General features: G+C 52.0%; 1 protein-coding gene across 3 annotated transcripts in view; it reads right to left on the bottom strand.

The window, feature by feature from the left end:
• LOC116936991 (latrophilin-like protein LAT-2) overlaps nt 1-14,643 on the bottom strand; it is a 65,316-nt gene that overhangs the window by 20,264 nt on the left and 30,409 nt on the right. For 2 of the 3 annotated variants that reach the window (XM_076057936.1, XM_076057935.1), the window contains exons 2-6: nt 11,108-11,178; nt 9,421-9,452; nt 8,146-8,301; nt 5,947-5,976; nt 3,900-4,083 (exon numbers count right to left, since the gene is read on the bottom strand). In XM_076057936.1, coding sequence (XP_075914051.1) covers nt 3,900-4,083; nt 5,947-5,976; nt 8,146-8,301; nt 9,421-9,452; nt 11,108-11,165 — 460 coding nt within the window. In that variant the 5' untranslated portion in view covers nt 11,166-11,178. Of the gene's footprint in view, nt 1-3,899; nt 4,084-5,946; nt 5,977-8,145; nt 8,302-9,420; nt 9,453-11,107; nt 12,448-14,643 lie in introns of those variants that run through there. The other variant, XM_076057937.1, reaches the window with a different exon arrangement.

The raw sequence follows: 14,643 nt of genomic DNA on the forward strand, positions 1-14,643 counted from the left end.
GTAACTGAGTGAGTGACTAGTTGAGTGAGTGACTAGCTGAGTGACTAGGTGAGTGACTGAGTGAGTGGGTGGGTGAGTGACTGAGTGACTAGGTGACTGAGTGACTGAGTGAGTGACTAGGCGAGTGACTGAGTGAGTGACTGAGTGGGTGGGTGAGTGACTAGCTGAGTGAGTGACTAGGTGAGTGAGTGAGTGACTGAGTGAGTGAGTGACTGAGTGAGTGACTAGGTGACTGAGTGAGTGAGTGACTGAGTGAGTGACTCGGTGAGTGAGTGAGTGACTGAGTGACTAGGTGACTGAGTGAGTGAGTGACTGAGTGAGTGGCTCGGTGAGTGAGTGACTGAGTGAGTGAGTGACTGAGTGAGTGACTAGCTGAGTGAGTGACTAGGTGAGTGACTAGGTGAGTGAGTGACTGAGTGAGTGACTGAGTGAGTGACTGAGTGAGGCGCGTTAGTGACTAGGTGAGTGACTGACTGAGTGACTGAGTGGGTGGGTGAGTAACTGACTGAGTGAGTGACTAGCTGAGTGAGTGACTAGGTGAGTGACTGAGTGAGTGAGTGACTGAGTGAGTGACTAGCTGAGTGAGTGACTAGCTGAGTGACTGAGTGACTGAGTGAGTGACTAGGTGAGTGACTGATTGACTGAGTGACTGAGTGAGTGACTAGGTGAGTGACTAGGTGAGTGATTGACTAGGTGAGTGACTGAGTGAGTGAGTGACTAGCTGAGTGAGTGAGTGACTAGGTGACTGAGTGACTAGCTGAGTGACTAGGTGAGTGACTGAGTGAGTGACTGAGTGACTGAGTGAGTGACTAGGTGAGTGACTGAGTGAGTGACTGAGTGGGTGGGTGAGTGACTAGCTGAGTGAGTGACTAGGTGACTGAGTGACTGAGGGAGTGACTAGGTGAGTGAGTGACTAGCTGAGTGAGTGAGTGACTAGCTGAGTGAGTGACTGAGTGAGTGAGTGAGTGACTGAGTGAGTGAGTGACTGAGTGAGTGACTGAGTGAGTGACTAGGTGAGTGACTAGGTGACTAGGTGAGTGACTGAGTGAGTGACTGAGTGAGTGACTAGGTGAGTGAGTGAGTGACTGAGTGAGTGACTGAGTGAGTGACTAGGTGAGTGAGTGAGTGACTGAGTGACTGAGTGAGTGACTAGCTGAGTGAGTGACTGAGTGACTAGCTGAGTGAGTGAGTGACTAGGTGAGTGACTGAGTGAGTGAGTGACTAGCTGAGTGAGTGAGTGAGTGACTAGGTAACTGAGTGAGTGACTAGTTGAGTGAGTGACTAGCTGAGTGACTAGGTGAGTGACTGAGTGAGTGGGTGGGTGAGTGACTGAGTGACTAGGTGACTGAGTGACTGAGTGAGTGACTAGGCGAGTGACTGAGTGAGTGACTGAGTGGGTGGGTGAGTGACTAGCTGAGTGAGTGACTAGGTGAGTGAGTGAGTGACTGAGTGACTAGGTGACTGAGTGAGTGAGTGACTGAGTGAGTGGCTCGGTGAGTGAGTGACTGAGTGAGTGAGTGACTGAGTGAGTGACTAGCTGAGTGAGTGACTAGGTGAGTGACTAGGTGAGTGAGTGACTGAGTGAGTGACTGAGTGAGTGACTGAGTGAGGCGCGTTAGTGACTAGGTGAGTGACTGACTGAGTGACTGAGTGGGTGGGTGAGTAACTGACTGAGTGAGTGACTAGCTGAGTGAGTGACTAGGTGAGTGACTGAGTGAGTGAGTGACTGAGTGAGTGACTATCTGAGTGAGTGACTAGCTGAGTGACTAGGTGAGTGACTAGGTGACTGAGTGAGTGAGTGAGTGGGTGACTGAGTGAGTGACTGAGTGAGTGAGTGAGTGACTGAGTGAGTGAGTGACTGAGTGAGTGACTAGGTGAGTGACTAGGTGAGTGACTAGGTGAGTGACTGAGTGACTGAGTGAGTGACTAGCTGAGTGAGTGACTAGCTGAGTGACTGAGTGACTGAGTGAGTGACTAGGTGAGTGACTAGCTGGCTGTCTACTCACCGAGATTCCTCCGCTCCAGTGGGAGTGAATCACGTGAGTGGAGGTTGATCGCCAGGAGGAGTGGGTGAGTGAGTGACTAGCTGAGTGAGTGACTAGCTGAGTGAGTGACTGGGTGAGTGAGTGAGTGAGTGACTAGGTGAGTGACTGAGTGACTGAGTGAGTGACTAGCTGAGTGAGTGACTAGCTGAGTGACTGAGTGACTGAGTGAGTGACTAGGTGAGTGACTAGCTGGCTGTCTACTCACCGAGATTCCTCCGCTCCAGTGGGAGTGAGGCGCGTGAGTGGAGGTTGATCGCCAGGAGGAGTGACTGAGTGACTGAGTGAGTGACTAGGTGAGTGACTAGGTGACTGAGTGAGTGAGTGAGTGGGTGACTGAGTGACTGAGTGAGTGACTGAGTGAGTGACTAGGTGAGTGACTAGGTGACTAGGTGAGTGACTAGGTGAGTGACTAGGTGACTAGGTGAGTGACTAGGTGAGTGACCGGCTGTCTACTCACCGAGATTCCTCCGCTCCAGTGGGAGTGAGGCGCGTGAGTGGCTAGGTGACTGAGTGACTAGGTGACTGAGTGAGTGAGTGACTGAGTGAGTGACTAGGTGAGTGACTAGGTGAGTGAGTGACTAGGTGAGTGACTGAGTGACTGAGTGAGTGACTAGGTGAGTGACTAGGTGAGTGACTAGGTGAGTGAGTGACTGGGTGAGTGGGTGTGTGAGTGACTAGCTGAGTGAGTGACTGGGTGAGTGAGTGAGTGACTGAGTGACTGAGTGAGTGACTAGCTGAGTGAGTGACTAGCTGAGTGAGTGACTAGGTGAGTGACTGAGTGACTGAGTGAGTGACTAGCTGAGTGAGTGACTGAGTGAGTGACTAGCTGAGTGACTGAGTGACTGAGTGAGTGACTAGGTGAGTGACTGGCTGTCTACTCACCGAGATTCCTCCGCTCCAGTGGGAGTGAATCGCGTGAGTGGAGGTTGATCGCCAGGAGGAATGAGTGTGTGAGTGACTGAGTGACTGAGTGACTAGGTGAGTGACTGAGTGAGTGACTAGCTGAGTGAGTGACTAGCTGAGTGAGTGACTAGGTGAGTGAGTGAGTGACTGAGTGAGTGATTGACTAGCTGAGTGAGTGGCTAGGTGACTGACTGACTGAGTGACTGACTGAGTGACTGAGTGACTGAGTGAGTGACTGAGTGAGTGACTAGGTGAGTGACTAGGTGACTAGGTGAGTGACTAGGTGAGTGACTAGGTGACTAGGTGAGTGACTAGGTGAGTGACTAGCTGGCTGTCTACTCACCGAGATTCCTCCGCTCCAGTGGGAGTGAGGCGCGTGAGTGGAGGTTGATCGCCAGGAGGAATGGGTGTGTGAGTGACTAGCTGAGTGAGTGAGTGACTGAGTGACTGAGTGACTAGGTGAGTGACTGAGTGAGTGACTAGCTGAGTGAGTGACTAGCTGAGTGAGTGACTAGGTGAGTGACTGAGTGACTGGGTGAGTGAGTGGGTGAGTGAGTGAGTGACTGAGTGACTGAGTGAGTGACTGAGTGAGTGACTAGGTGAGTGACTAGGTGAGTGACTAGGTGAGTGACTGAGTGACTGAGTGAGTGACTAGCTGAGTGAGTGACTAGCTGAGTGAGTGACTAGCTGAGTGAGTGACTGAGTGACTGAGTGAGTGACTAGCTGAGTGAGTGACTAGGTGAGTGACTAGCTGGCTGTCTACTACTCACCGAGATTCCTCCGCTCCAGTGGGAGTGAATCGCGTGAGTGGAGGTTGATCGCCAGGAGGAAGTGGGTGAGTGAGTGACTAGGTGAGTGACTGAGTGAGTGACTAGCTGAGTGACTGAGTGACTGAGTGAGTGACTAGCTGAGTGAGTGACTAGGTGAGTGACTAGCTGGCTGTCTACTCACCGAGATTCCTCCGCTCCAGTGGGAGTGAGGCGCGTGAGTGGAGGTTGATCGCCAGGAGGAATGAACTTTTCTCAACACTCGCCAGAAGCTGGCCAGCCAGCGACAGTCGAGAGGACTCCGTCAAAGCCTCCCAGAGGGACAGGGAGGATTGGTCCACCAGCTTGTCAACAGAGTCTATCAGAGACTGGAGAGACGGTGAGAGAGTGGGTGGGTGAGTGGGTGAGTGAGTGGGTGGGTGAGTGAGTGGGTGGGTGAGTGGGTGAGTGGGTGAGTGAGGGAGAGGGAGGATTGGTCCACCAGCTTGTCAACAGAGTCTATCAGAGACTGGAGAGATGGTGAGTGGGTGGGTGAGTGAGTGGGTGGGTGAGTGGGTGAGTGGGTGGGTGGGTGAGTGAGTGGGTGAGTGGGTGAGTGAGGGACAGGGAGGATTGGTCCACCAGCTTGTCAACAGAGTCTATCAGAGACTGGAGAGATGGTGAGTGGGTGGGTGAGTGGGTGAGTGGGTGAGTGAGTGAGTGGGTGAGTGAGTGAGTGGGTGAGTGGGTGAGTGAGTGGGTGGGTGGGTGAGTGAGTGGGTGAGTGGGTGAGTGAGTGAGTGAGTGGGTGGGTGGGTGAGTGGGTGAGTGAGTGGGTGAGTGAGTGGGTGAGTGAGTGGGTGAGTGAGTGAGTGGGTGAGTGAGGGAGAGAGAGGATTGGTCCACCAGCTTGTCAACAGAGTCTATCAGAGACTGGAGAGATGGTGAGTGGGTGGGTGAGTGAGTGAGTGGGTGAGTGGGTGAGTGGGTGAGTGGGTGAGTGAGTGAGTGAGTGGGTGAGTGAGTGGGTGAGTGAGTGAGTGGGTGAGTGAGGGAGAGAGAGGATTGGTCCACCAGCTTGTCAACAGAGTCTATCAGAGACTGGAGAGATGGTGAGTGGGTGGGTGAGTGAGTGGGTGGGTGAGTGGGTGAGTGGGTGAGTGGGTGAGTGAGTGAGTGAGTGGGTGAGTGAGTGGGTGAGTGAGTGAGTGGGTGAGTGAGGGAGAGAGAGGATTGGTCCACCAGCTTGTCAACAGAGTCTATCAGAGACTGGAGAGATGGTGAGAGAGTGGGTGAGTGAGTGAGTGGGTGAGTGGGTGGGTGGGTGAGTGGGTGGGTGGGTGAGTGGGTGAGTGAGTGGGTGAGTGAGTGGGTGAGTGAGTGAGTGGGTGAGTAAGTGGGTGAGTGAGTGGGTGAGTGAGTGGGTGAGTGGGTGGGTGAGTGGGTGAGTGGGTGAGTGGGTGAGTGAGGGAGAGGGAGGATTGGTCCACCAGCTTGTCAACAGAGTCTATCAGAGACTGGAGAGATGGTGAGTGGGTGGGTGAGTGAGTGGGTGGGTGAGTGGGTGGGTGGGTGAGTGAGTGAGAGAGTGGGTGGGTGGGTGAGTGGGTGGGTGAGTGAGTGAGTGGGTGAGTGGGTGGGTGAGTGGGTGGGTGGGTGAGTGGGTGGGTGAGAGAGTGAGTGAGTGAGTGGGTGAGTGAGTGAGTGGGTGGGTGGGTGAGTGGGTGAGTGAGTGGGTGGGTGAGTGGGTGAGTGGGTGGGTGAGTGGGTGAGTGAGTGGGTGAGTGAGTGGGTGAGTGGGTGGGTGAGTGGGTGGGTGGGTGAGTGGGTGAGTGAGTGGGTGAGTGAGTGGGTGGGTGAGTGGGTGAGTGAGTGGGTGAGTGAGTGGGTGAGTGGGTGGGTGAGTGGGTGGGTGGGTGAGTGGGTGGGTGAGTGGGTGGGTGGGTGGGTGAGTGGGTGGGTGGGTGAGTGGGTGGGTGAGTGGGTGAGTGAGTGAGTGGGTGGGTGAGTGGGTGGGTGGGTGGGTGAGTGGGTGGGTGGGTGGGTGAGTGAGTGGGTGGGTGAGTGAGTGAGTGGGTGGGTGAGAGAGTGAGTGAGTGGGTGAGTGAGTGGGTGGGTGAGTGGGTGAGTGAGTGGGTGGGTGGGTGAGAGAGTGAGTGAGTGGGTGAGTGAGTGGGTGGGTGAGTGGGTGAGTGAGTGGGTGGGTGGGTGAGAGAGAGTGACTGAGAGAGAGAGTGAGTGAGTGTGATTACCTTGGTATAGTTCAGGAAGGCATCTTCCTTCTGTAACACAGACACACACACAGACACACGGACACACACACACACACAGACACACACACACACACAGACACACGGACACACACACAGACACACACACAGACAGACACACAGACAGACACACTCACAAACACACACACACACACACAGACACACACACACAGACACACACAGACACACACACACAAACACACACACACAGACACACACACACAAACACACACACACAGACACACACACAGTGAGTGAGTGAGTAAGTGGGTGAGTGAGTGGGTGAGTGAGTGACTGACTGACTGAGTGACTGAGTGAGTGACTGAGAGATGAGTGAGTGAGTGAATGACTGACTGACTGAGTGACTGTGTGAGTGAGTGACTGTGTGAGTGCCTGACTGAGTGACTGACTGAGTGAGTGACTGAGTGACTGACTGAGTGACTGACTGAGTGAGTGACTGAGTGACTGACTGAGTGACTGATTGAATGACTGACTGAGTGACTGACTGAGTGACCGACTGAGTGACTGACTGACTGACTGAGTGACTGACTAAGTGACTGACTGACTGACTTAGTGACTGACTGAGTGAATGAATGACTGAGTGAGTGACTGACTGAGTGACTGAGTAACTGACTGAGTGAGTGACTGAGTGAGTGACTGAGTGACTGACTGAGTGACTAAGTGACTGAGTGAGTGACTGAGTTATGAGTGAGTGACTGAGTGACTGACTGACTAAGTGACTGACTGAGTGACTGAGTGACTGACTGAGTGAGTGACTGAGTGACTGACTGAGTGACTAAGTGACTGAGTGAGTGACTGAGTTATGAGTGAGTGACTGAGTGACTGACTGACTAAGTGACTGACTGAGTGACTGAGTGACTGAGTGACTGACTGAGTGAGTGTCTGAGTGACTGACTGAGTGAGTGACTGAGTGAGTGACTGAGTGACTGAGTGACTGACTGAGTGACTGAGTGAGTGTCTGAGTGAGTGACTGAGTGAGTGACTGACTGAGTGACTGACTGAGTGACTAAGTGAGTGACTGAGTGAGTGACTGACTGAGTGACTGAGTGAGTGGCTGAGTGAGTGACCGAGTGAGTGACTGACTGAGTGACTGACGGAGTGACTGAGTGACTGACTGACTGAGTGAGTGACTGAGTGAGTGACTGACTGAGTGATGAGTGAGTGAGTAAGTAGGTGAGTAAGTGAATGACTGAGTGAGTGACTGAATGACTGACTGAGTGACTGAGTGACTGACTGAGTGACTGAGTGACTGACTGAGTGACTGAGTGACTGAGTGAGTGACTGAGTGAGTGACTGACTGAGTGATGAGTGAGTGAGTAGGTGAGTGACTGAGTGACTGAGTGAGTGACTGAGTGACTGACTGAGTGACTGACTGACTGAGTGAGTGACTGACTGAGTGACTGACTGACTGAATGACTGAGTGAGTGACTGACTGAGTGACTGACTAACTGAGTGACTGAGTGACTGACTGAGTGACTGACTGACTGACTGAGTGACTGACTGAGTGACTGAGTGACTGAGTGACTGACTGACTGAGTGACGGACTGAGTGACTGACTGACTGAGTGACTGACTGACTGAGTGACTGACTGACTGACTGAGTGACTGAGTGAGTGACTGACTGAGTGACTGACTGACTGAGTGACTGAGTGACTGAGTGACTGACTGACTGAGTGACTGACTGAGTGACTGAGTGAGTGACTGAGTGACTGAGTGAGTGACTGAATGACTGAGTGACTGAGTGACTGACTGAGTGACTGACTGAGTGACTGACTGCGTGACTGACTGACTGAGTGACTGACTGAGTGACTGACTGACTGAGTGACTGACTGACTGACTGAGTGACTGAGTGAGTGACTGAGTGACTGACTGAGTGACTGACTGCGTGACTGACTGACTGAGTGACTGACTGAGTGACTCACTGAGTGACTGACTGACTGAATGACTGACTGAGTGACTGACTGACTGAGTGACTGACTGAGTGACTGACTGCGTGACTGACTGACTGACTGAGTGACTGACTTAGTGACTGACTGACTGAGTGACTGACTGACTGAGTGACTAACTGACTGAGTGAGTGACTGACTGAGTGACTGACTGACTGAGTGACTGACTGAGTGACTGACTGACTGACTGAGTGACTGAGTGAGTGTTCACTCACCTGACTGAGTGAACGGACACGTAGGTATTGCCTGTCCATGTCACGTGGCAAATTCACGATCGCGGCCACAGATGCCGTGAGGTCATCAGCAGTACGGAGCGAGCACTTGCTGAGGTCCTGGGCTCGAAACAACGCCACCGCCTTGCTACTTGCTCGCTGCGCGGGGAGAGAGAACCACCCGTTACACTACACTATACACTACACTACTACACTATACTACTACACACTATACACTACATTATACACTACATTATACACTACACACTACTACACTATACACTACTACACTATACACTACTACACTATACACTACTAGACTATACACTACACTATACACTACATTATACACTACACACTATACACTACTACACTATACACTACTACACTATACACTACACTATACACTACTACACTATACACTACACTACACTATACACTACACTACACTATACACTACACTATACACTACACTATACACTACTACACTATACACTACACTACACTATACACTACTAAACTATACACTACTACACTATACACTACTACACTATACACTACACTATACACTACACTATACACTACATTATACACTACACACTATACACTACTACACTATACACTACATTATACACTATACACTACACTATACACTACATTATACACTACACTATACACTACACTATACACTACTACACTATACACTACACTATACACTACTACACTATACACTACACACTACTACACTATACACTACTATACACTACACTACTAAACTATACACTACACTACTAAACTATACACTACTACACTATACACTACTACACTATACACTACTACACTATACACTACTCCACTATACACTACACTATACACTACTACACTATACACTACTACACTATACACTACACTATACACTACTACACTATACACTACTACACTACACTATACACTACTACACTATACACTACTACACTATACACTACACTACACTATACACTACTACACTATACACTACTACACTATACACTACTACACTATACACTACTCCACTATACACTACACTATACACTACTACACTATACACTACACTATACACTACTACACTATACACTACTACACTATACACTACTACACTATACACTACTACACTACACTATACACTACTACACTATACACTACACTATACACTACTACACTATACACTACACTAAACACTACTACACTATAAACTACTACACTACACTATACACTACTACACTATAGAAAGAGACATACCTCAATACAGCTGCCACCATTGTCTTCTGCATCTGCAATCAGAGAGAATACAATTACACAAACTCACTCACTCACTCACCCACTCACTCACCCACTCACTCACTCACTTACTCACCCACTCACTCACTTACTTACTCACTCACTCACTCACCCACTCACTCACTCACTCACCCACTCACTCACCCACTCACTCACCCACTCACTCACCCACCCACTCACTCACCCACTCACTCACCCACCCACTCACTCACGCACCCACTCACTCACCCACTCACTCACCCACTCACTCACCCACCCACCCACCCACTCACTCACCCACTCACTCACCCAACCACTCACTCACTCACTCACCCACCCACTCACCCACTCACTCACCCACTCACTTACTCACTTACTCACCCACTCACTCACTTACTTACTCACTCACTCACTCACCCACTCACTCACTCACTCACCCACTCACTCACCCACTCACTCACCCACTCACTCACCCACCCACTCACTCACCCACTCACTCACTCACCCACTCACTCACTCACCCACTCACTCACTCACCCACTCACTCACTCACCCACTCACTCACTCACCCACCCAACCACCCAACCACCCACTCACCCACCCACTTACCCAACCACCCACTCACTCACCCACTCACTCACCCACCCACCCACTCACTCACTCACCCACTCACTCACTCACTCACCCACCCACCCACCCACTCACCCACTCACTCACCCACCCACTCACTCACTCACTCACCCACCCACTCACCCACTCACTCACCCACTCACTTACTCACCCACCCACTCACCCACTCACTCACCCACTCACTCACCCACTCACTCACTCACCCACTCACTCACTCACCCACTCACCCACCCACTCACCCACCCACTCACCCTCCCACTCACCCACTCACTCACCCACCCACTCACTCACCCACTCACTCACCCACCCAATCACCCACCCACTCACCCACCCACTCACCCACCCACTCACCCACTCACTCACCCACCCACTCACTCACCCACCCACTCACTCACCCACTCACCCACTCACCCACCCACTCACCCACCCACTCACTCACTCACTCACCCACTCACCCACTCACTCACTCACCCACTCACTCACTCACTTACCCACTCACCCACTCACCCACTCACTCACTCACTTACCCACTCACCCACTCACTCACTCACCCACTCACTCACCCACTCACTTACCCACTCACCCACTCACTCACTCACCCACTCACTCACCCACTCACCCACCCACTCACCCACTCACCCACTCACCCACCCACCCACTCACCCACCCACTCACTCACTCACTCACCCACCCACTCACTCACCCACCCACCCACTCACTCACCCACTCACTCACCCACCCACTCACTCACTCACTCACCCACCCACTCACCCACTCACTCACCCACTCACTTACTCACTCACTCACCCACCCACTCACCCACTCACTCACCCACTCACTCACCCACCCACTCACCCACTCACTCACTCACCCACTCACTCACTCACCCACTCACCCACCCACTCACTCAACCACTCACTCACCCACCCACTCACTCACCCACCCACTCACCCACTCACTCACTCACCCACTCACCCACTCACCCACCCACCCACTCACCCACTCACTCACTCACCCACTCACCCACTCACACACTCACCAACAAACCACGTGTAGAGGAGTAGGGTCAGGATCACCACGTGGTGTCGTTCCACCATCCTCACTGTGCCCCTAGAAGACACAGAGACACACACAGAGACACAGAGAGACAGACACAGAGACACAGAGACACACACAGAGACACAGAGAGACAGACACAGAGACAGAGACACAGAGACAGACACACACAGAGAGACACTGAGAGACAGAGACACAGAGACACACAGAGACACAGAGAGAAACAGAGACAGAGAGAGAGACACAGAGAGACAGAGACACAGAGAGACAGAGACACAGAGAGAGACAGAGACACAGAGAGACAGAGACACAGAGACACACAGACACACACAGAGACACAAAGAGACAGACACAGAGACAGAGACACAGAGACACACATAGAGACACACAGAGACAGAGACAGAGAGAGACACAGAGACACAGAGACAGAGACACAGAGAGACACACAGAGAGAGAGACAGAGACAGAGAGAGAGACACAGAGAGAGACACAGAGAGAGACAGAGACACAGAGACACACAGAGACAGAGACACACAAAGAGACACACAGAGAGAGACAGAGACACAGAGAGAGACACAGAGAGAGACACAGAGAGACAGAGACACAGAGACACACAGAGACACAGAGAGAGACACACAGACACACAGAGACACACAGAGAGAGACACAGAGACACACAGAGACACACAGAGACACAGAGAGACTCACAGAGACACAGAGACACACAGAGACACAGAGAGAGACACAGAGACACAGAGACACACAGAGACACACACAGAGACACAGAGAGAGACACAGAGACACACAGAGACACAGAGACACAGAGAGAGACACAGAGACACACAGAGACACACAGAGACACAGAGACACACAGAGACACAGAGACACACAGAGAGACACAGAGAGAGACACAGAGAGAGACACAGAGACACACAGAGACACACAGAGAGACACAGAGAGAGACACAGAGACACACAGAGAGACACAGAGAGAGACACAGAGACACAGAGACACACACAGAGACACACAGAGAGAGACACAGAGACACACAGAGACACAGAGACACACAGAGACACAGAGACACACAGAGACACACAGAGAGAGACACAGAGACACACAGAGACACAGACACACAGAGACACAGAGACACACAGAGACACACAGAGACACAGAGAGAGACACACAGAGACACACAGAGAGAGACACAGAGACACAGAGACACAGAGAGATAGAGAGACAGAGAGACACACAGAGAGACACAGAGAGAGACACAGAGACACAGAGAGACACACAGAGACACACACAGAGACACAGAGAGAGAGACAGTCAGTGAGTCACAGTCAGTCACCCGCCCACATGGACAGCCTCACCACTGTCCCACCACTCCCTTCTGTGGAATATTGAGCCTGAGGGGTTAAACTGTACACAGACTCACTCACCACTCACTCACCACTCACTCACCACTCACTCACCACTCACTCACTCACCACTCACTCACTCACTCGCCACTCACTCACTCACGCACCACTCACTCACCACTCACTCACCACTCACTCACCACTCACTCACCCACTCACTCACCCACTCACTCACTCACCACTCACTCACTCGCCACTCACTCACTCACTCACGCACCACTCACTCACGCACCACTCACTCACTCACCACTCACCACTCACTCACCACTCACGCACTCACCACTCACTCACCCACTCACCAACTCACCACTCACTCACCCACAAACCCACTCACCACTCACTCACCACTCACTCACCCACCACCCACTCACTCACTCACCACTCACTCACCACTCACTCACCACTCACTCACCCACTCACTCACTCACCAACTCACTCAGTCACTCACCACTTACTCACCAATTACTCACCACTCACCACTCACTCACCACTCACTCACCACTCACTTACTCACTCACCCACCACTCACTCACCACTCACTCACTCAGTCACTCACTCACTCACCACTCACTCACCACGCACTCACTCACCACTCACTCACTCACCACTCACTCACTCACTCACCACTCACTCACTCACTCACCACTCACTCACCACTCACTCACTCACCACTCACTCACCATTCACTCACCACTCACTCACCCACTCACTCACTCACTCACCAACTCACTCACTCACTCACCACTCACTCACCACTCACTCACTCGCCACTCACTCACTCACTCACGCACCACTCACTCACTCACTCACCACTCACTCACCACTCACTCACTCACCACTCACTCACCACTCACTCACTCGCCACTCACTCACTCACTCACGCACCACTCACTCACTCACTCACCACTCACTCACCACTCACTCACTCACCACTCACTCACCACTCACTCACTCGCCACTCACTCACTCACTCACCACTCCCTCACTCACTCACCACTCACTCACCACTCACTCACTCACCACTCACTCACCATTCACTCACCACTCACTCACCACTCACTCACTCACTCACCACTCACTCACCACTCACTCACTCGCCACTCACTCACTCACTCACGCACCACTCACTCACTCACCACTCACTCACCACTCACTCACCACTCACTCACCACTCACCACGCACTCACTCACTACTCACTCACCACCCACTCACTCACCACTCACTCACCACTCACTCAGTCACTCACTCACTGACCACTCACTCACCACTCACTCACCCACTCACCCACTCACCACTCACTCACTCACTCACCCACTCACTCACCACTCACTCACTCACCACTCACTCACTCACTCACCACTCACTCACTCACCACTCACTCACCCACTCACCAACTCACCACTCACTCACCCACAAACCCACTCACCACTCACTCACCACTCACTCACCCACCACCCACTCACTCACTCACCACTCACTCACCACTCACTCACCACTCACTCACCCACTCACTCACTCACCAACTCACTCAGTCACTCACCACTTACTCACCAATTACTCACCACTCACCACTCACTCACCACTCACTCACCACTCACTTACTCACTCACCCACCACTCACTCACCACTCACTCACTCAGTCACTCACTCACTCACCACTCACTCACCACGCACTCACTCACCACTCACTCACTCACCACTCACTCACTCACTCACCACTCACTCACTCACTCACCACTCACTCACCACTCACTCACTCACCACTCACTCACCATTCACTCACCACTCACTCACCACTCACTCACTCACCACTCACTCACTCACCACTCACTCACTCACCACTCACTTCACAGACTCACCACTCAACTAACTCACCCACCCACTCACCACTGACTCACCAGTGACTGAGTGGGTGACTGAGAAGACGCAAATTCAGCCAAACAAACTCGACCATCAGGTCAACCAGGCACGATTTTCCCTCAGGGGCGATGGAATTTCCGACGGGAATCGCTAGAAAAACGTTCTAATTCGAGGGTGAGTGAGTGAATGAGTGGGTGAGTGAGTGAGTGGGTGAGTGGGTGAGTGAGTGGGTGGGTGAGTG

This window comes from Petromyzon marinus, chromosome 85, assembly GCF_048934315.1.
Source record: "Petromyzon marinus isolate PM22_M1 ecotype Great Lakes invasive population chromosome 85, UKy_Petmar_22M1.pri1.0, whole genome shotgun sequence".
Classification (NCBI taxonomy): Eukaryota; Metazoa; Chordata; class Hyperoartia; order Petromyzontiformes; family Petromyzontidae; genus Petromyzon; species Petromyzon marinus.